The sequence below is a fragment of the Ceratotherium simum genome, chromosome 5, assembly GCF_057802395.1.
Source record: "Ceratotherium simum simum isolate JZ-2026a chromosome 5, ASM5780239v1, whole genome shotgun sequence".
NCBI lineage: Eukaryota > Metazoa > Chordata > Mammalia > Perissodactyla > Rhinocerotidae > Ceratotherium > Ceratotherium simum.
The window spans coordinates 89,731,912-89,751,625 of NC_141904.1; the positions used below are offsets into that span (position 1 = coordinate 89,731,912).

General features: G+C 54.9%; 1 protein-coding gene across 6 annotated transcripts in view; it reads right to left on the bottom strand.

Annotated features, from left to right (window-relative positions):
• The window catches only part of IQSEC1 (IQ motif and Sec7 domain ArfGEF 1), a 368,724-nt gene that overhangs the window by 30,824 nt on the left and 318,186 nt on the right, over positions 1-19,714 (bottom strand). For all 6 annotated transcript variants that reach the window (XM_087431595.1, XM_014797175.2, XM_087431597.1 and 3 more), the window contains exons 2-3: positions 13,888-14,182; positions 7,412-8,658 (exon numbers count right to left, since the gene is read on the bottom strand). In XM_087431595.1, coding sequence (XP_087287721.1) covers positions 7,412-8,658; positions 13,888-14,182 — 1,542 coding nt within the window. The remainder of the gene's footprint in view (positions 1-7,411; positions 8,659-13,887; positions 14,183-19,714) is intronic.

Genomic DNA, 19,714 nt, shown 5'->3' on the forward strand with positions numbered 1-19,714 from the left:
TGTGGCAGCAATCCACATACAAACTAGATGAAGATTGGCGACAGATGTTAGCTCAGGGTAAATCTTCCTTAGCAAAAAACAAAACAAAAAAAACAACAAAAGGGTCTGTATACCACAGTGCCTGAGGATCCTCTGAGGTCAGGAGGCTGACCATCCCAGTGACTGCTCTCAGACTGGCCACAGACTGGCCAAGTTCAGCACTTGTAGAGCCCTGCACACCTGGAAATACCCTTCAATTTGGCAATCCAGGCTCGAATCCCTCCATCTGCTCCCACACCTCAGGGCCAGCAACCTCACCACCTCCTCAGACTGCCTATGTTATCCAGCTCTGACTTTTACAAAGTTCTTTCTGATATTGGGAATCCAAGCTGAACATGGCTGCTGGGGTCTTCCCTACACTTGTCCCAGAGAGAGGCTGGAAGAATTACCCTCTGGCATGGCTGGTCCACCCTGCAGGGGCTGCCTTGGCATTGTCTTCCTCCCTGACAGTCTAGGCACCTGCCGCTCCAGACTCGGGACGGGGCTAGGGACCCCGGGGGCTCTGAGGGCGGCTCATGTCAAGGAGAATGGGACCCCGACCTCCAAAAACCCAGCTCAAAGTGCTCCTAAGAGAGCGGTCATTTAAACTGTCAGCACTACCCGCAATGGCAAATAGCCCGGCACAGGCTCTGGGTCCACCAGAACCCTGGAGCCAGCACTTCTGGTTCTGAGGCCTGGGCCTCTCTGAGTCCTGGCTCCCTAGAGCCACGCTTCACAGGAGCACTGTTGAGGACTCAGTGAGATGACACATGTGAAACGTGTAGCACAGTGCCTGGCTCTCAGTACGTTCTATACAGGCTGGCTGTCGTCACTGCTTTCTCATTAATTACAACACACCTGCCACATGCAAGCAGCACGGAGATGGAGCTGGCAGATCAGGAGCCTAACCCCAGCTCCGCTGCTTCCTGAGAAAGGTCGGTCAAGCTCTGCGCCCTCTGAGCCTGCTCCCCTTGCAGGTAGAGTGCAGCTGATCCCCGTGGGCACTGGGAGGGTGAAATCCCAGAGCAGCCCCCAACTCACAGCAGTGTTCTCTGCCTCCCGCCTGCAGCAGCTCCAGCATGCAGCGGGCATGTAGAAAGGACCAGCAGGCAGGCCGGCAACCAGCAACTGGCAGGCCCCAGGGGCCTAGCTCACAAGAGGGGGGACCTCAGAGGCCCCTGTGAACAGCTCCCAGCCCAAGCAAGAGTCCCAGCACACCGTCACACCAAGTGGTTGCTGAGGCCCCACTTACACGCTCCTTAGAGACGAGGTGCTCACTCCCTTATGAGGGCGCCCATTTCATCACAGCACAGCTCTGGGGATGAGGACACTCTTCCACAGGTAGGAGAGGTCTGGCCTGGGCCACCTGTGACAAAACTGGCCTGGGCTACAGTCACCTGGGTCCATGCCAGAGAGTAAGTGGGAGGGGCATGAAAGAGGGGAGATGGACACAGGGAGGCCTGCACCCCGAGCACACGTGTGGCTTACAGGAGCAGGGGACCCTGGTTAGCATTTAAATGCCCTCCAAGGGCAAGCAGGTGACAGGCTGAGTGAGGGTCCTGCTGGGCACCTCCTAGGGCTGTAGGGTGCTGACCCAGCTCCTGCCCCGCAGCCCCAGGACCACCGCTCCAGGGCTGTATGGCCCCCTACCAGTGGTGTGGCTCTGCCTCCTAGACTCTCAGTTCCCAGATCTGTGGCCTAGTGAGCAGGTGGGGGTGCACGGGGCTGCACGCAGGGAAGCAGTTCCTACACTGGATTTTAAGAAGATGTGTTCAGGAGTCGGGTGGCAGGGATATGAATTCCAGCCTGGCTACCTATCAGCTGTGTGACCTCAGTTCACCCATCTGTAAAGTGGGGTGAATAACAGTCCCTATCCCACAGGAGAACACGACTTAAAGCATGACAGGCTCTGCACATGTAAGTGTTAGCCATTCTCATTATTTATGACTGCTCTGTTCACCAATCTGCCTGTGGGGTCTTCCTGAAGGCCCCTCCCCTTGGCACTGTCTCTGGGAACAGAAGCTGCCACTGACCATGACAGCTGCCACCAAGCACTTCATCAATGGTGGGCTCTGGGCGAAGCTCGTGGCTCCACCATCTCTAATCCTTACCAGGCCTAGGGGGGCAGGGATCTTGCACCTGTTGTCCAGGTGCAACTGGGGAGGCTCAGAGGGTACAGGGAGTTGCCAAGTTGCAGTTGATGTGTGCCAGAGTTGGGGCTGAAACCCCCCTGCCTCTGGCTCCTGGACCCCACTCTCCTCTCAAGGCTGTGAGCCAGATGTGCGCCCTGGAGTCACTGAAGGGCAGATGCTTGGAGGAACATCTGGATGTCAGGCAGATGGCGGCCACCTCCTCTTGCGGCCCTGGGGATACCCCCTCCTCTCCAATCTGCATCACTTTCTCAGGTTTTGTTTGTCCTCCCCCCTCGCTGGCTCCCTTGCTCACTTTGGAGACATCATTTGGACCCTCCACACACCCCTTGGCGGGGGGGAGGTCTGTGTTGGGAAAGCTCACTGCTGGGAATCGGAGAACTAAGAGCTGTCTGGAAGGCTGGGTGGGCAGGAGAGGCAGTCAGGGGTCTGAGCGAGGGTTGGAGGCTGGGGAGAGAGGGAGATGGTGGTATGGAGGGGACAAGAGACCCACAGGGACCAGAGGTAGGTGGTGGAGAGGTGGGAGATGGTGTGGAGGGACCTTCTGGGGAGGGAGCTTGGCCTTGGACAGCAGGGCTGCTCGGTGTCCACCAGAATCTCCGGCCCTTGGTCATCCTCGGCTGGCAGCTCCAGTGCCTGCCCGTGAAAAACCAGCCACATTGCTGCCCGACACTTGCAGGCCTCTGCAGAGGGGCCTGGGGCTCCATCTACTTAGAGTTGAACCACCAGCCCTCCCTGGGCCCCGCTGCAGCTCCAGGGGAGACTTGGCAATGGTCATCCGTCTGTGGAAGGGCTTCACGAACCAAAGAGCTCAGAATCTGAGTAAGAAAGGTGTTTGCTTGTTTAAATGACACGGTTTTGGAAAAGCAGTTTCTCCTTCAATCCTCCCAACACCCCCTGAGGGGGTAAACCGAGGCCCAGCGGCAAGAAGGCTGAGCTGGGGGGAAGGTGCTCTGTAACACACGCAGGCCCTGGAGCCCCTTGATGGGCAGAAGGGCGTGTTTCACATGGAATCCAACGGCTGCTACTGCCAGGGAGGCTGCCCACACCCTCTCTCCCACATGCCACATGAAGCCAGCTCGCTGCATCCGTCCTCTCAGTGCTCCAGATCAGCACTGTCCCCTGGCGCATTCTGTGGCAACGGAATCGTTCTAGATCTGCACTGCCAGGGACAGTAGCCACTCACCACACGTGGCTGGTGAGCAGCGCACCGTGGCTAGTGCACCTGAGGAAAGGGACCGATTTTAGTTAACTTTAATCTCAATTTAAATAGCCACAAATCGTGGTTGGACCTCATGCTGTAAAGGTACGAGTGCCCCAAAATTAATCTCTGAGCTGAAGGCAACTCCAATGAAAAGTCCAGGGTTTTTCATGGGTCTTAATGAGCTGATTCTAAAATTCATATGGAAAAATACTTACCAAGAACACCCAAGACAATTTTTAAAAGAACGAAAGAGAGGTTTTACCCTAATAAAAAACCATATACAACTAAAAGTCTGATGTTGGCAGAGGAATAAGCAAACAGATCCTCTAACCCTTAGCAGGGGGCTTCACAGGATCTTTATTCTTTCACTGAAATGTCCCAGGCCCCTAAAACAGGGCCTGGGATACAGCAGGTTTCAATAAACACTTGCTGAGTTCATGCAGGAGTTAGGCGGACTCTCAAGTGAATGGAGAAAGGACAGACTATTCGATAAACTGTTTGGAGACAACTGGCTAATTTATATAGAATAATAAAAGCTAGACCCCTCACTCACCTTGTACCATTCTCCAAAACAAATTCCAGGTTAAAGTCCTAAAGGGTATAAAACAAAACCATAAAAGTACTGGAGAAAATATTTTAAAACTATATTTATGACTTGGGGCAGATCCTTTTAAAGTATAATATGAAAAACTAAAGTAATAAAAAAAGAAAACACTAATGATTTAACTAAAATTAAAAACTTGTATAGCATGGTGACTATAGTTAGTAATACTATACTGTATCATATATTTGAAAGTTGCTAAGAGAGTAAATCTTAACAGTTCTCATCACAAGAAAAAAATTTGTAACTTATGTGTGGTGATTAATGTTAACTAGACTTATTGTGGTGATCATTTCCCAATATATACAAATATCCAATCTTTATGTTGTACACCTTAAACTAATATAATGTTATATGTCAATTAGTATATCTCAATTAAACAAATGCAAAAAAATTAAAAACTTCTGGTAGATGAGAAAGCATAAACAAAGTTAAAAGATATATAATTAAAAATCACTGAGTTGTACACTTTATAAGGATGAATTTTATGGTATGTGAATTATACCTCAAAAGGAAAAGTCAACAAAAAGAAAAAGACAAGTGATGGACAGGAAGAAAATATTTGTAATTACAAAGGATTGGTATCCACAATATACAAAGAACAACCAGTAAATCAAAACGACAAATAACCTAATAGAAAAGTGGGCAAAGAAAGTGAACAGGCCTTTTATGGAAGAGAAAACAGAAATGGCCCAAAGACACACATAGAGATGCTCCATCTTAGAAGCAAGCAGGAAAAGGCCAATCAAAACAACCAAGAGGCAATATTTCCACCCTTTGAGAGGGTGGGGGAGGTAACACCGAGTGCTCAGTGTGGGGAAACAGGAACTCAGATTCAGCTGTGGAGAGAGGAAATGGGGAGAGCCCTCTTCTAAAGAGTACACTGGGGGGCCGGCCCGGTGGCTTAGCGGTTAAGTGCACGCGCTCCGCTGCAGTGGCCCGGGGTTTGGATCCCGGTCGCGCACCGAGGCACCACTTGTCAAGCCATGCTGTGGCGGCGTCCCATATAAAGTGGAGGAAGATGGGCACAGATGTTAGCTCAGGGCCAGTCTTCCTCAGCAAAAAGAGGAGGATTGGCATGGATGTTAGCTCAGGGCTGATCTTCCTTACAAGAAAAAAAAAAAAGACTACACTGGCAGTTCCTATTTCAGTCAAAGCATGCCGACCTAAGCCCCGACAGCCCCACCTCTAGCTGTCTTCCCTAGAGACTCTCTTGGGAGCGTGTGTAAGGAACAGATCCACGCTCACTGTCCCATTGTTGGTAATCATGAAAAGGTGGAAGCCACTGGCCAGACAGATAATATGGATAGCCACACGTGGCCTGCTACGCAGCAGCAAGCAGAAACGAGGTGGTCCACGTGCTCTGACAAGGAAGATCCACAGAAAATTGCATGGCCATATCCAGTAAGACAACGTCCCCGACCCCCAGCCCAGACAATGTCAGCGAGGGCCGCAGAAACCACAGCTGACACTGGACAGGGCTCACCGAGCGCCGGGCACTGCTCCAAGCACTTTACACACGCACTCGTTTCCAACTCACCCCTGCCAGGCAGACACCATGGACCTCAGCCCCACTGCACAGATGAGGCCCTTGCTGCAGGAGGCTGCACTGCCCAAGGACATATAGAGAGCAGGCATAAGGGACAGGATTTGAACCCGGGCTGCCTGACCCCGGAGCAGGGTTCTGAACCACAGCTGTCCCGAGTTAAGAGCACAGACACATGCACAGAAAAAAAGTCTGGGAGGAGAGACTCCAGAACAACAGGCGTCAAGGAGATGTTATCCTAAGTGGAAGGCTTTCATTTCCTACAGAGAATGTGCTACACATGTAATTAAAACTAACAGAGCTAGAAAGAATCTATAGAGACGAAGGCTGGTTGGTTAAGGGAGACTGTTCTGGCCCCCACTTGTCCACTCAGCTGGGACTCCATCAAGATGCAACGTCTGCCAGGGACGAGATAAGCCTAGGCACTGGGGGCGTCCCCACGTTATCCCAGCCTCCCCCAGCAGGGCACGGGCCTGGGTCTAAGGTGATCCGGGAGCTGGCTGTGCCCAGAAGCAGGCGGCGGCAGACTTTTGGGACAGAGCTCAGGATGGGCTCAGTAGCACGTGACCCTCCCTGTCCAATGCACTGTTCTGGCCACAGCTTGCGTGGCAGTGGGACTGGTCCTGACGTGCAGCAGGCTCCAGGCAGATGGGAATCTCAGGAGAGAGCACCCTTGGCAGACGTGGGGACCAAGACTCTCAGTTCTTAGCTGATTGAGGACCAATGACCCACAGCCCCCTGGCTGCCCCTGCATGAACGTGCTGTTCCCAACACCCACCTTCTGAGACAGGCCTCTCAGAATCCCCCAGATAGCACTTCCATTGGCACCAGGGATGGCTCAAAAATGGCCCCCAGTCTCCCCCAGTCTAGGAGAAGACGGAGCAGGGAAGTATAGCAGATGTGTGTCAGTAACCACCAGGCAGGCTGGCCTCATCCCCTCCACGTCCCCAAGCCCAGAGGAGTCAGCATAAGGCCAGCGTCTGGTGACTCCAAATCCCGGAAGCCCCACGAATGGAAATGATGAGAAATCTGAGGTATAATAACCAGAGCCTGCCACCGTCCCCTCCAAGGGGGTACTCAGCCCTCCTCCCCGTCCGCTTGCTATTTCTGGCCACACTAAGAATAGTCTGCGTTAAATACCAGTCTCCCTCCTTAGATCTGCTCTCAGGACTGTCCGCACAGCACCTTCCCAGAACCCCTTAACGGACCCACTTCACACAGCTCCCAAATGGCCTTGCTGAGGCTTCTGCTAGCACTAGGTTTATCTGTGTCCTCCTCCCTGTGACGTGTGCCTGAGTCCAGCCTGCAGCTGCCCTGGGAGATCTCGCTCAGACATGGACCTGTCACGCCCTTGCTCAAAGACCTTCGTGCCCCTCATTACCCAGGGAAGAAAATCCAAACACCTAGCCTGACGTTCACAGCCAGTGCAGCATGGCCCAACACACCGAGCTAGCCTTCACACAACACGTTCCCTGAGCACCAACTGTGCCAGCTGCTGTTCTAGGTGCTGACAGGGCCCCAAACCTGGGCAGCTGACACCCTTCTCTCATGTTGCTTTATCACAGACGAGCCCCTCATTCTGTCACTACTGAGCCTATGAGCATCTGCTCTGCCCACGACAGGGCCCTTGGGAAGGGGCCAGCCCTGGGGACCGGGGGTCAGGCCGTCTGCTCATCGGGTTCCAGTCTCCCCTTACCAACAGCATTGGCTGTGCCAGGCGCTGCTGTAGGCACCATTTGTGCAGTGTCCTGCCCTTACACGCATTCACTTTTAACCTCCCAGCATGTGCAAAGGCACTGGGGCATGACAGGAAGGCCCCAGCTGAGGCCTGTGGGTGTCACTGCCCAACCTACTCTGTCCAGCAGGGCCAGCAGCTGGAGGCAGGCACTCACTTGTTGAAGAGGTTGAGGCCGATGCGATAGTGCCTCTTGCGAATGACGTCGTTGCTGAAGGCAGGAGAGTCCCAGCTGTTGCGGGTCTCCTTGTGGTAGGTCTGCTTGCTGAGCGTCTGCTCCCGCAGGCTGTCCCGGGACGACGACTCCGAGCTGCAGTTGATGGTGTCGTTGGAGTTGGACGTGCTGTTGATGCTGTCATTGTCCCCATCTGAGTAGTCCGACTCGGACTTGCTCTGCCTGTTGGCTGAGCCATTGATGGCCAGGTGGCTGTCAAGGGGCCTGGGGGGCCGGGGCCGCAATTCCGGCTCCTCCCGGGGGATGCCCTTGGGGGCCCCACTGTGGGAGCCGTGCTTGGGGCTGCCCTGCTGCCCGAGACTGCGCTCGTAGGCACTCTGCCTCTTGAGCGAGCCACGGTCCGAGCGGTCACTGAGGTCCACAGAGCTGTCGCTGGGCGGCTCGATAGTGAGCAGCGGGAGGTGTTCCACCCGCAGCCGCTGCTCCTGCTGCTCGAGCGACGGCGTGCTCCGGCAGCTCGTGTCTGTGTCCCCCTTGTCGCCCTTGTGGGCCAGGGCCCAGTAGTCCTGGGCGGCACCCCCAGCCCGTAGCTGCAGGTCCGACTCGGCACTGGATAGCTGGCGCCCTGCCTGGGAGAGGGGCAGAGGCGGCGACAGCTCCTCCTCGTCGATGTACAGGGTGACATCGCTGTACGAGGCTGTCATCTCATCCAGCTTGTGGTGATCCACGCCACGCAGGGCAGCCTTGGGCTCAGTGTCCCGGGCCCGCCCCGTGTCGGGGGCCGGTGCCTCCTCAGCATGCAGGCTGCGGCAGTTGAGGGCGTCGTCGATGGACTCAGCCAGTGATTTCACCTGCCGGGAGAAGGCGTCCTCCAGCTCCGTGATGGCATCCGCAAAGTCGCTGGATGGGGCTGGAGACTTGAGGGTGGGCGGCTCGCCAGGATCACCACACTCAGATGGCACCAGGGTCCCCAATTGAGAGCCATCATCTGTCACCGAGACCTGCTTGCCCTCGAAGTAGGAGCTGTGCACCTTCTCGGGCCCCTCAAAGGAGAACTGCATCCTCATGTTGGACAGCACGATCCGGCGCGACATGCGGTTCTCCGACATGGAGCTGCGCAGGCGCTCGAAGTTCTTGTTCATCTGGTACTGGCGGAAGGCCGTCTGGATGGTGCGGGCCGCATGGCGGGTCACAAGGCGTCCCCCATACTTCCGTTCTAGCATCTCCACCTGGAGTCGGAAGGAGAGGAGAGTGAAGGCAGCCCCGTGTGCTGGCACAGCGCGACACCGACCAATGTTCGTTCCCGCTCCCCAGCCCCTCAGTGGCACGATCTGGGAAGCCTCAGCATGTCCCAAAGTTAGTTAAAACAACCCCTGGGGCATGCTGGTGAGGCTGTGCAAACTATGGGTTCCAAGGTCAAATAAGATGGAGAAATACCACGTTAAAGTTAAAGCAAGTGTGCTCCCTGCAGGCTTCTCGGAAGCTTTAAAAGGTGGTAGTTTCCCAAACTTCTTTGGCCACAGGAGCCTTTGGCCCTGGCGCATGTTGTGGCATGCAGTTCAATGAAACTTTGGAGATGGTGGAAGAAGGGAAGGCAGCCCCTCCAGAGATGAGGAACCCGAGGCACGCGCAGGTTAAGAGACCCGCCAGAGAGCTCAGCAAGGTCCCAGGTGCTGAGCAGCGGCCGCAGGCTTCCAGCCTCGTTTCCGTTCTATGGCACCGACTCTCGGGACCTGGGAGAGTCACCGAGTCTCAGGGAGGCCTGGCCCTGGCCCTCGTGAGCTGTGTGACTTCTGAGCAAGCCTCAGAACCAGGCAGCTCCTTGGTTTCCTCGTCTGTAAAATGGGGACAGTACTCACACCCTCACGGGACCACGGTGAGCACTCGGTGAGAGGGACGCAGGGATGCTGGGGCTAGAAGCCCCTCAACTGCACTCTCGGAAGGTGTTTACAGTTGAGGGGGTCCCAAAGTCCCCTCCCTGTACAGATGGGGAAACTGAGGCAGAGAGAGTAGACCCAACACACACCCGGAGGCCTCCAGACTGTGGAGCGAGCTCTCTGGCACCACAGGTCCAGATGGCCCTTCTCCGTGAGTTGATGGGGGCAGGCCTGCAGGCAGGTGGGAGGGATTGGGTGAGCCTACTGGCACCTTGGGCCCCATGTCTCTCTGGTGTGACACGTGGGCCTCCTGTAGCTAACGCCAGCCCCCCGTGATCAAGGACAGCCCAGAGGGCTGCTCCCCATGTCTTGCTCCTGAGTGACAATAAACATACCCCTGCAGTTAGCTGGAGCCCGCTCTGTGGGAATCAAAGAAAATCCAAGAGACGGAACTGGCTTCTCAGCCAAGCCAGGGCTCCTGGGGGCCGGGCAGAGTGGGCACCTGATGTGGGGCCAAGAGAGGTCTCAGGTCCTTGGGGGTAAGGCACACTTGCACCAGGAGGCAAAGCATCACACCCCGCTTATCTAGGCCCACCTGCCTGCTCCATGCTGGGCATCACTCCAAAGCTGGCAGCAGAGAGAGAAAGGTCCCCGCCCTCAAGAAGCAGAGTCTGTCAAGCAGAACAGTCAGACGCACACATGTAACTGAAATAAAGCCAAACCGACACTGAGCAAATCCGGGCTGTGGCCCAAGTCGGGACAGAGGGTTGCTCAGAGCCACATCGAGGGCCAGGCAGCGCAGGCTGGAGCCTCACAGGCCCGAGTGTGGATCCTGGTCCTCACTTCCCTGTCGGTGGCCTGTTTACCGCTCTGGAAAGCAAGAGCGTGCCTGCCTCTGCGAGGGCACCCGTCTCAGGGACGCCAGCTCTCTGGGGCCCACAGCAGAGGGAGCGGCGCGGCTCTCTTCGAAGGAGAGGAGTGGGGAGCGGCTGGGGCTGTGTGTGGATCAAAATGACTTTTCAAAGCCCTGCCAGGCCCAGAGTCAGCCAGGGCGGGTCTGTTTTTTCTCTCGCCCTGAAGTTGCTGAACACCATCCAAAGAGATGACCTCACTTCCACATCTGTAAGCAGAGAGTTTCCGTTTTTTTGGGTTTTGAGCTCTAAAAGCCCATGGGGCCAATAAAGGGCCCAAAGCTGAGCTCCGGGAAGCCCTCTCCCTCTGCCCTCCCAGGCCTGTGGTCCTGGGTCCCTCATGTCAGCCTTAGGGGAGAGGTCACAATGCCAGGGCCACCAGCTCAGGCCCAGGGCTCACTCCAGAGCCTTTTCTCTCCTGCTGACTGTGGACCTTGAAAACAAGGCAGTGACCCTGTTTGCCTGAGACTGTCTCCCCGTATCTGAGGGGTAGGGAGGGGAAAGAAGAGGGACTTCAGGAAGGCGAAATGGGCCCTGTGTCTTGTCATCAAAGCCCCTCTCAGTCCCTCCTACCTGGCCTCCCCCAGGGGACACACACTGACCCCCACCTGGTCTTACTCATCCCCCAGACTCACTGTGGTCATTCCTCCTTCTGGGCCAGAACTGACTCAAGGCCCAGTCTGCAAGGTTACTGGGGTGCAGGGGAGGGAATCCAATCAGCACGTGCGACCTGCTGTGTGCCAGGGGCTGTGCTCACAGTGACGTCTAGGTGGCTGAGGGGCTCTATGAGGACAGAAGCTCAGAGAAGTGACGTGACAGGAGCTGACCCCTAGCCAAGGCTCTCCCATTAAGCCTTCACTCTCCCTTAAAAAAACTTTTTTTTTGAGGAAGATTGGCCCTGAGCTAACATCTGTTGACAGTCTTCCTCCTTTTTGTTCTTTTTTCTCCCCAAAGCCCCAGTACATAGTTGTATATCCTAGTTGTAGGTCCTTCTAGTTGCTCTATGTGGGACACCGCCTCAGCATGGCTTGACGAGCGGTGAGTAGGTCTGTGCTCAGGACCCGAACCGGCAAACCCGGGGCCGCCGAAACAGGAATGCACAAACTTAACTGCTACGCCACTGGGTTGGCCCCTCATTCTCCCTTTATTTTTTTATTTATTTTTTGTTTATTTTGTTTTTTTGTGAGAAAGATCAGCCCTGAGCTAACATCCATGCCCATCTTCCTCCACTTTATGTGGGATGCTGCCACAGCATGGCCCAACAAGCGGTGTGTCCGTGCGCGCCCGGGATCCGAACCCAGGCCACCAGCAGCGGAGCGCGCACACTTAACCGCTATGCCATGGAGTCAGCCCCCTCATTCTCCCTTTAAAGGTACACTTCTCAACAGCGGGGATGAGGAACCGATGGGAACATCCCTCCACAAAGCAGAACTGCTACTTCTGGACGACTCAGGTGTTCCACTCTCACTGACAGGAAACCACCAGAAGGTGCAGAGGCCCGGGGGCCAGAGGGAAAATGCACGACTTCCCACCAGGCTCCTTTCACTAAAACGGGACTGTGTGTCACCCAGACTCTAACTCCTCATGGAACTGGGCACCCTACTTTCACCTGGTAATTCTCATGTAACCTGTCCCATGCCCACTTTTGCCTTGATTGCCAGGAAGCTTGGTGCAGAGTTGAATGCTCAGTGGCACTCAACATCAACTCCTCTCTCATCTCTTTCCTACCTCTTTTCTGCCATTCTTTCCCCCAAGCTTGTTCTGCCTCAGGGTCTCTGCACCTGCTGTTACCTCTTCCAGGAAAGCCCCTTCTTCAAATACCCTGTTCTAACGCTACCTTAGAAAGGTCTTCTCCACCACCCATATCCAATGCTGTCATCTCCCACAGTCACTCGATTTCCTTCCCCTATTTCACAGTCTCTAGAGTTTGTATCACCTTCTGGAATTAAACTGTGTCTTTATCATTAACTTGTCCATGGTCCATCTGCTGGACCACAGCGCCAGCTCAAGAGCTGGGACCTCACGTTGTCCACCACTGACTCTCCAGTACCCAACAGTGTCTGGCGCATGGTGGCACTGCACTCATAAGCCAGGAAGGAGGATGAACAGCTGCAGCCATATCAAGGCTGTACGAAGCATACAATGATCTCCACAGACCTCTCTCAAGTCTTACCCTTTCTCCCTTCCATCTTAGTGGTCCTCATGCAGATGTCTTTTACTATCAACTGTTTCTGATCCACTTTGGATCTGGTGTAAGTGATAAATGGAACAGAAGCTGTCCTCCCTTCCATGGGCCTGGCCATGGGGCCACAGGGGCCAGGGGCTATGTGCTCCCACAGCCTGACAAGGGGCCATTTGCTATCAGGCTCTGGCCACTTGCCAGCCCCCCTGTCAGTCCCAGCTCACAGGTAGAAGGATGAAGAGAGAGCAGGGCTGTCCAAAGTCGCAGGGCAGCAGAGAGAGGAGGGGGCTGGAAGGGGACTCTGTGCGGGGGAAGACCTCCCCCTGGGGCAGTACCTGCACTGCTCCCCAAAGAAGTCGGGGGCCACAGCAGCCCCAGACCTCTGCTCCACAAAAGACAAAGAGGAAAACTGGGGAGCAGGCAGAGGGCAGCAAGGCCAGGGGCAGACATGGGCAGTAGGGAGGGCAAGGCAACTCCTGCAGCCTCGTGTCTGAGGGGCTGCTAGAAAGGGTCCTGGGGCCAGGCCAGGGCAGAGGTGGCCACTTGGGACCCCAAGGAGACTGTCCGAAGCTCAGTGCCCAGGAGCTGTGCAAAGCCGGACAGACAAGCCTGGCCCTGCATGCTGCACAGCTGCTTCCTGGCAGCCTAGGGGTCCTCTGAAGCCTGCAGCCTTCCCTGAGAGCTCCACACAAGAATTCTTACTAAAGTGCCTACGATGTGCCTGCACTCTGAGGGGCTGAAAGGGAGAACTCTCTGCCCCCACCCACCACCCAGCCTGGACAGGCCTCTCCTCTCTCCCCTCAACCCCCAGAGCCGGCCTCCAGTCCTTCCTGGAGCCTGGCCAGGCTGTGCACCCTCCCTGCTCTGCACACAGGTACCAGCCCCAAGGTGGGTCTGGGCCAAGGCCGCTGGGGGAGGAAGCGCAGCTTTCAATGAGGCAATTTCCCGCGAGAACACGGAATTGTAAACCGCAGGGGCTATAATAAGCAACCGCGCCTGTGCTGGCTGTGGACGGGCTCGGTGTTCTACTCAGAGCGTGTGCTATTTATGCTGTAAACTGACCTCCCTCCCTCCTCCCCAGGGGCTCCTCGCACAGACTACTGTAGGTTCAGGCCTCTCCTGGGACCTCAGAATCTCAGCGGCTGGCCACGTAACCTGCGTTACGTGATCCCAGCCAGGAGTGCTGTGAACTGGGTAGAGGCAAAGGCCTGACAGGAAGAATGCGGACAGTCCACTCCCTTCACTCGGAATCCCTCCATGTGCCGGGAGGAGCAGGAGAGGGAGCTGGGCTGAGGTGAAGGCCATGTTCTTGGTGAGCGTGCACCTAATTAGTACCGCCATCCGTCAAGGAGCTCAGGACGCCAACATCCGAGAGCTGGGCGACTCCTGCTCCCTCGGGCACCAGCGCATTATTCCCGGGAGGACACGCGGCAGGCAGAGCAGCCCTGCTGCCTGTCCCTGTGCGGCCCAAGGGGCTGGCCCACCTACCTGCTTGTCCTGCAGGTCTGAGGAGAGCTCATAGCTCTCGGAGAGTGACCGTGAGCGTTTGATGGCCTCCTCCTCGGCCTGCTTGCGCAGGATGGAGGTTGAGTGCTGCAGCTTGGGCCTCCGCGTGCGCTGCTGCTGCCCCGGCGGCCCCGAGTACAGCCCATAAGCTCCCACCGACGTGTGCTCGTAGTGATCTGGGCTCAGGCTGGAGCCGGGCGCTAAGGGGCCCTGGTGGTAGGCCGACGGGCTGTCCAGCGACGTGCCGGTCTCGCTGCTGGAGGCCTCACCCTCGACGCTGCAGAGGAGACAGGGCAAGAGGCCTCCTGTGAGCAGGAAACCAGAACCCAGGGCCTGACATGGTGCCAGGAGGTGGGAGAGGTTAATGGCAAAAGGCAGCCTCACCAAATTCCAGGGGGACCCCACAACACCTGGTCTCCCTGTTGCCCCCTCACCCTCCTACAACTGATCCCCAAACGCAGCCAGAGGGACCCTCCGAAGACCCTCTCTCTGAACCTTCCTAAGCCTCACCTCCCTCAGATTGCGTTTTCTCTTCCAACAGCCGACACACTTTACTGATTGATTTTGCTTATTGTCTGTCTCCTGCATGAGGGCGTCAGCTCTGTGAGGACAGAGGCTTGGCCCATTGGTCCACTGATGACCCCAGTGCCCAGAGCAGGGCCTGGCACACAGCAGGCACTCAGTAATTATCTACCGAATGACCAAACGGGTTCTGTCACCTGCTCTCCCTCACTCTGCCACCTGGACTAAGTAAACCACTGAGTTTTGTACTTTTTTAAAAAAAACGTAATCAAGAAAAGTGACGCTTTATTGTACACCTACTCGGGGATCAGGCCTTGTGGTGTTTGTTATGGGCTGAATGCTCCACCTCCCAAATTCATAAATTGAAGCCCTCACTCCCAGTACCTCAGAGTGTGACTTCATTTGGAGACAGGGTATTTAAAGAGGTAATTAAGTTAAAAAGAGGCCTATAGGGCAGGCCCTATTCCAATATGACTGGTGTCCTTACGAGGAGATTAGGACACAGACACAAACAGAGGGACAACCACGTGAGGACACAGGGAGAAGGTGGCCATCTACACGCCAAGGAGAGAGGCCTCAGAAGGGTCCAACCCTGCCGGCACCTCGATCTCAGACTTCCAGCCTCTGGAACTGTGAGGAATAAATGTCTGTTGTTTAAGCCGCCCAGCCTGTGGCACTTGCTGTGGAAGGCTTGGAAACGAACACAGTGTTGTATACATCTTCTCTAACTCTTGAAACCAGTCTGCAAAGGAGGAATTAACCCTCTTTTTCCAGGTGAGGAAACTGAAGCCGATGACAGCAGAGGGCTAGCCCAAGGTAGCACAGGTAGTGAGTAGGGGAGCCGGGATTAACGCCCGAGCTGGCGGGACTCCTAAGACCGGGTGTTCCCCTCTACCTCACTGTCCCTCGTCCCAAGGATGCATACACATCCCCCTCAATGTGCCAAGTAGAAGCAGGGCCGACTAGGGGGACAGAGAGGGACTGGCTGACTTACTCATCCCAAACTCAAGGACTTAGAAGATGGACATCGGCTCCCCCCGCAGATTGGTTTTCAGTGTAGGACAAGGAGAGAAGTGAGAAATTTACGCAATGAGTTTTTAACAGCTTCTGGTAGCCTCTCCAGTCTTGCCTGCCATTTCCCTGTCCCCGTAGAATATCATTCAACCTTTAAAGGCCCTCTGATCCGTGGGGCCAGGGCAGGGGTCTCTCTGGAAGTGGCCCAGCAGAGAGAAGGGAACACAGACCCCACCCAGGCTGCAGGCCTTCCTCAATGGTCCTAGCTTCAGACCGTCGTGAATGCCTTGCATTCAACAGCCAATTGGTGTAACCCCTGCCCCAGCTCTGCTTCCGTGGCCCCACTTATCACAGGGCCTGGCAGGGCCTGGGTGCCAAGTGCAGAATGTGAGGCTGTTCACTGACTCTGGGGGAGGGACTCACGGTGGGGGCAGGGAAGGAGGCCCTGGAGCAGAGAGGCCAGGAGAAGCCGCAGACCCAGGGGCGGGAAGCGGCCTGCCCTCTGATTCCAGTTTTGCCCTGAGCCAGGGACAACAGGATGCAAATCCCCGCATTTGCTTTCCCACTTGTGGTTTAAGGAGAGGACAGGACTTCAGCTCCACCAAATGGCTCTGGCCTCCAGGGACAGGCAGTGGGTCTCCTGTCCTGTGACAAAGGACATGCCATCCTGCTCCCCAGAGGTTAAAGTGTGACAAAGGTTCTTCCTTGGGGAAGAGCCCTGGGGTAGGAATTAAGAGACCTGGTGCTTTGCCTTGACCTGGTTCTGAATCAGGGTGGTCATCCCTCATTCCAAGGCCTGTCTCCCCATCTGTACTACAAATGGGCCAGACGATACGTTCTCAAGATTCTCCTGACATCACAGTCTCCACCAGCAGCTTCCTCTGGGCCTCATGTGTATGTGTTGGGTGCGGGAGACGGATGGGGACTGGCACAGCTTAAAACTCTCCCATTCTTTTGATAAAGCCTCCAACAGTGCCCCCCAATAAATCCTCGGCATCTCGATCAATAGTTGTATGGAAGAGTGAAGGAATCCCCGGATCAGACCTGCAGGCGATCGACCACCAGCTTACAGATGAGCAAACAGGCTTCCCAGGAAACACCCGTCCACAGCCGTGGGACCCAGAGCCCATGCTCCTCCCCGTCTCCCTCCCCTGTGAGCATCCCACAAGGAGGCACGTCCACACACCCCCATACTGGAAATGTTTCAGTCAGGGCCCAATCTGTTTTTCCGAGCAAGAGGCTGACAGGAAACAAAATATCGTCCTTAAAGAGAGGCAGTGGGGCTCTGCTCACAAGGATTTTACACAGTCTTGCAACCCTGAGTCTGCAGCAACACTGGGAGACTGAGGGTGGTTTCCGGACCCTCAGGCCCCTGGGCGAGAAGCCCACTGAACTCAAGAGCTGTACCCTGCTCTGTAGCTGACAAGAGCCTAGCTGCCTGCATGGCTGGGCTCATGGGCAGGATGTTAGTGTATGTGTCACCACCGTCGAGGGAGGCTTTGGGCCCAGGAGAGGGGTGCTCTTTGGGATAAGACAGGGATAGAGCTGGTTGGAGGAAGGCAAGAACTTTCTGGAGCTGTGCCAGCCCAGGATTCCTGCTCAGGGCATTAGCTGGCTGCCATGGCCAGCAGGTTCCAGAACAGAGTGAGTAAGGGGAAAACGAGAAGAGGCATCTTGGGAGAGAGGGCCTCCTCTCAAGAAGGGAAGGCATCTGACAGTCACCCACAGCCTTTCCCTTCACCATGAGGCAACTCCAGCTTCCTGTCTCCTATCAGCCCGACCTTCCACACACACCCAGGCCTTGCCCACTTCTCAGCAGGTAGTCCAGGCCACCATCACTGCTCCCTGGACTGTCACAACAGCTTCCTCACTGGTCCCCCTGCCTCTTTTCCCCCCACAGCAGTCAGAGCAATCCTGATAAAACATAAGCCAGATTAAATGCCTCCTCTGCTCCCCATCACACTTGAAAGACACTATCATTGCAACGTCCTTCAAGGGCTGACCTCAGCTGACCTCATCTTGACTCCTTTTCCCCTTACTCCTTCTGTTCCATTCTGTTCCTGGCTTCCTCCCTCTCTTTTCAAAGGAGTCAGGCTGTTCCTGCCTCAGGGCCTTTGGACTGGCTGTTCCTTCTGCCTGGAATGCTCTTCCCCAGATCTCTGCATGGACTACACCTTCACTTCCTTCAGGTCTTTACTCAACGCCATCTTCTAAAGAGGCCTACCCTGCTCATCTGATTTAAAACCACACCCTCCTCCCCCCAGCATTCCTAAACTTTTTCTCTCTTTTTTCCTCCATGATGATCACCATCTTGTAACACAATGAGTAACATATTTATCATGCGTTTGGTTTGTTGTCTATCTCCCACATCAGTATATAAGCTCTAAAAGGGCAGGGATAATTTGTCTGTTTTGCTTACTGATGTGCCCCAGGTGCCAACACATGTGCCTGAACAACAGTAAACACTTGCTGAATGAGTGAAGGCATTTCCCCTTGCCTGCTGTGTGCCGGGTCCAGGAACAAGGTTTCTGCACTTACACCATCCCTGGCCGGGGCCGGACACCCTACGTGCCCCCAAACCCAACTTATTATCTTTCGGCATCACCACACAGTGACCCGAACCAGGGTCCTGGGCGTCATCACTTTAGTCTGTCCCCTACAGCCAACACCTCCCTACCGCCCCCATTCAATCTGTCCCAAGTCCTGTCGAGTCTAAGTGAATGGCGTCCCCTTGAGTTTGCAACGTGGCAGCGCTTCCACACCCAAACAATCAAAACCAACCTCAGACCACCCCAATAAGAAAAGAAATGGCCAGGCCATCCTACTGCAGCCAGCATGCCGCCACTGGGTTTCCTCCACTACAGAAGCTCAGCATCACGCATGCATGGAGCTTAAGAACGCATCCTGAGCCACAGAACATCACTTCTGGATGGTCCCAACCAGAAGCTATACTGTACTAGACACTAGAAGAGAGTCTTTCCTCAGCCCTAGCCAAACAACTGGTTAACAGACAGATAACTCTTTTTAAGAGAAAATGCCCAGAGTTGACAAGCATGTGCAGCAACAGGGCTCTCAGGAGCATAACTCGGTATACCTTTTTCAGAGTACCAGCTACAAACAGTCAACAAACTTCAATCACGTAGATGCTTGACCATTCTCTGGCTAAACCCATAAAGACATTTTACTTATAGCAACACCCTGAAACTCAAGGATCTAAGCCCCTCCATCCCGAATGGTACTCAGTGCTGCCCCCAGTTTCTTCCTGGGGGAGAAAGAACTGTCAAATGTGGGTAGAACAGTCATCTTTTCCCTCCCCATAAGCAAGATCCCCGCAGCAGAAGGGCCCACGCCCTAGTGACACAGATCTTTGCTTTAAAATGAGGTTCACACTTGACCCGAGTACCTGAACCTCTAGGGGGACTTTTGGGTCAGGGAACAGGTAGGCCCAGCCCCCACACCCCTGCTGCCCCCATTGCCTCTTCCCTCCTGAGCCTCGAGGCCGGCAGCCCGCCCTGCACACCACTTCTCCACCACGGCGATGCCCGGACTGGAGCTCAGCATCTCGTCACCTAGGTCAGCTCCCTTGGGGAAGCTTCTCCCACAATGCGCATCCATCAGCCAGGACTGAACACCCTGGAGTCCGTCCTCAACTGCACGCTGGAATTCATGATCTCTCTCACAGACTCCTGGGCCACATGCAAATTAAAGAATGGGGGGGGGGGCACCTCTTACAAGTCCCTGCCATTCCCTAACAGGTTAGAGTTTCTGGAACATTCTCTGACAGGTAGCTGCTGCCCAGCACTCTCAGAAGATGCTCCTGGTCCAGCAATCCTTTTTCTAGAGATTCAAGCTAAGGAGATAACACCAATACACAAACAGGTAAGTACAAGGAATTTCACTGCAGTGTTGTTTCTAAATACAAAAATTTGGAAATAATCTAAATGCCTGTCAACAAGGGATTGAAAATTATATATCCATATAATGGAAACATGTCAAGATGGGGCAAGATCTGGTTTGACGGCTGTTCTTATGAAAAAAACTGGGGGATTTTTTTGGCTGACTGTAGTTTAATATGAACTGACGCTGTGCTGCAGCTGAAAAGCCAGTCACTAACATGAATTAATAAACAGACAGAAGCAAAAACAGCACTGTTGTGTTCTACAGGTGTCAGATGACAGAGGAAGACCAGGTATGGCACTACACTGACCCTCCAGAACCCCAGAGTGGGGATCGCAAAGCTGGGGCATGTGCTTGCCCCACCTTCTCCTCATCA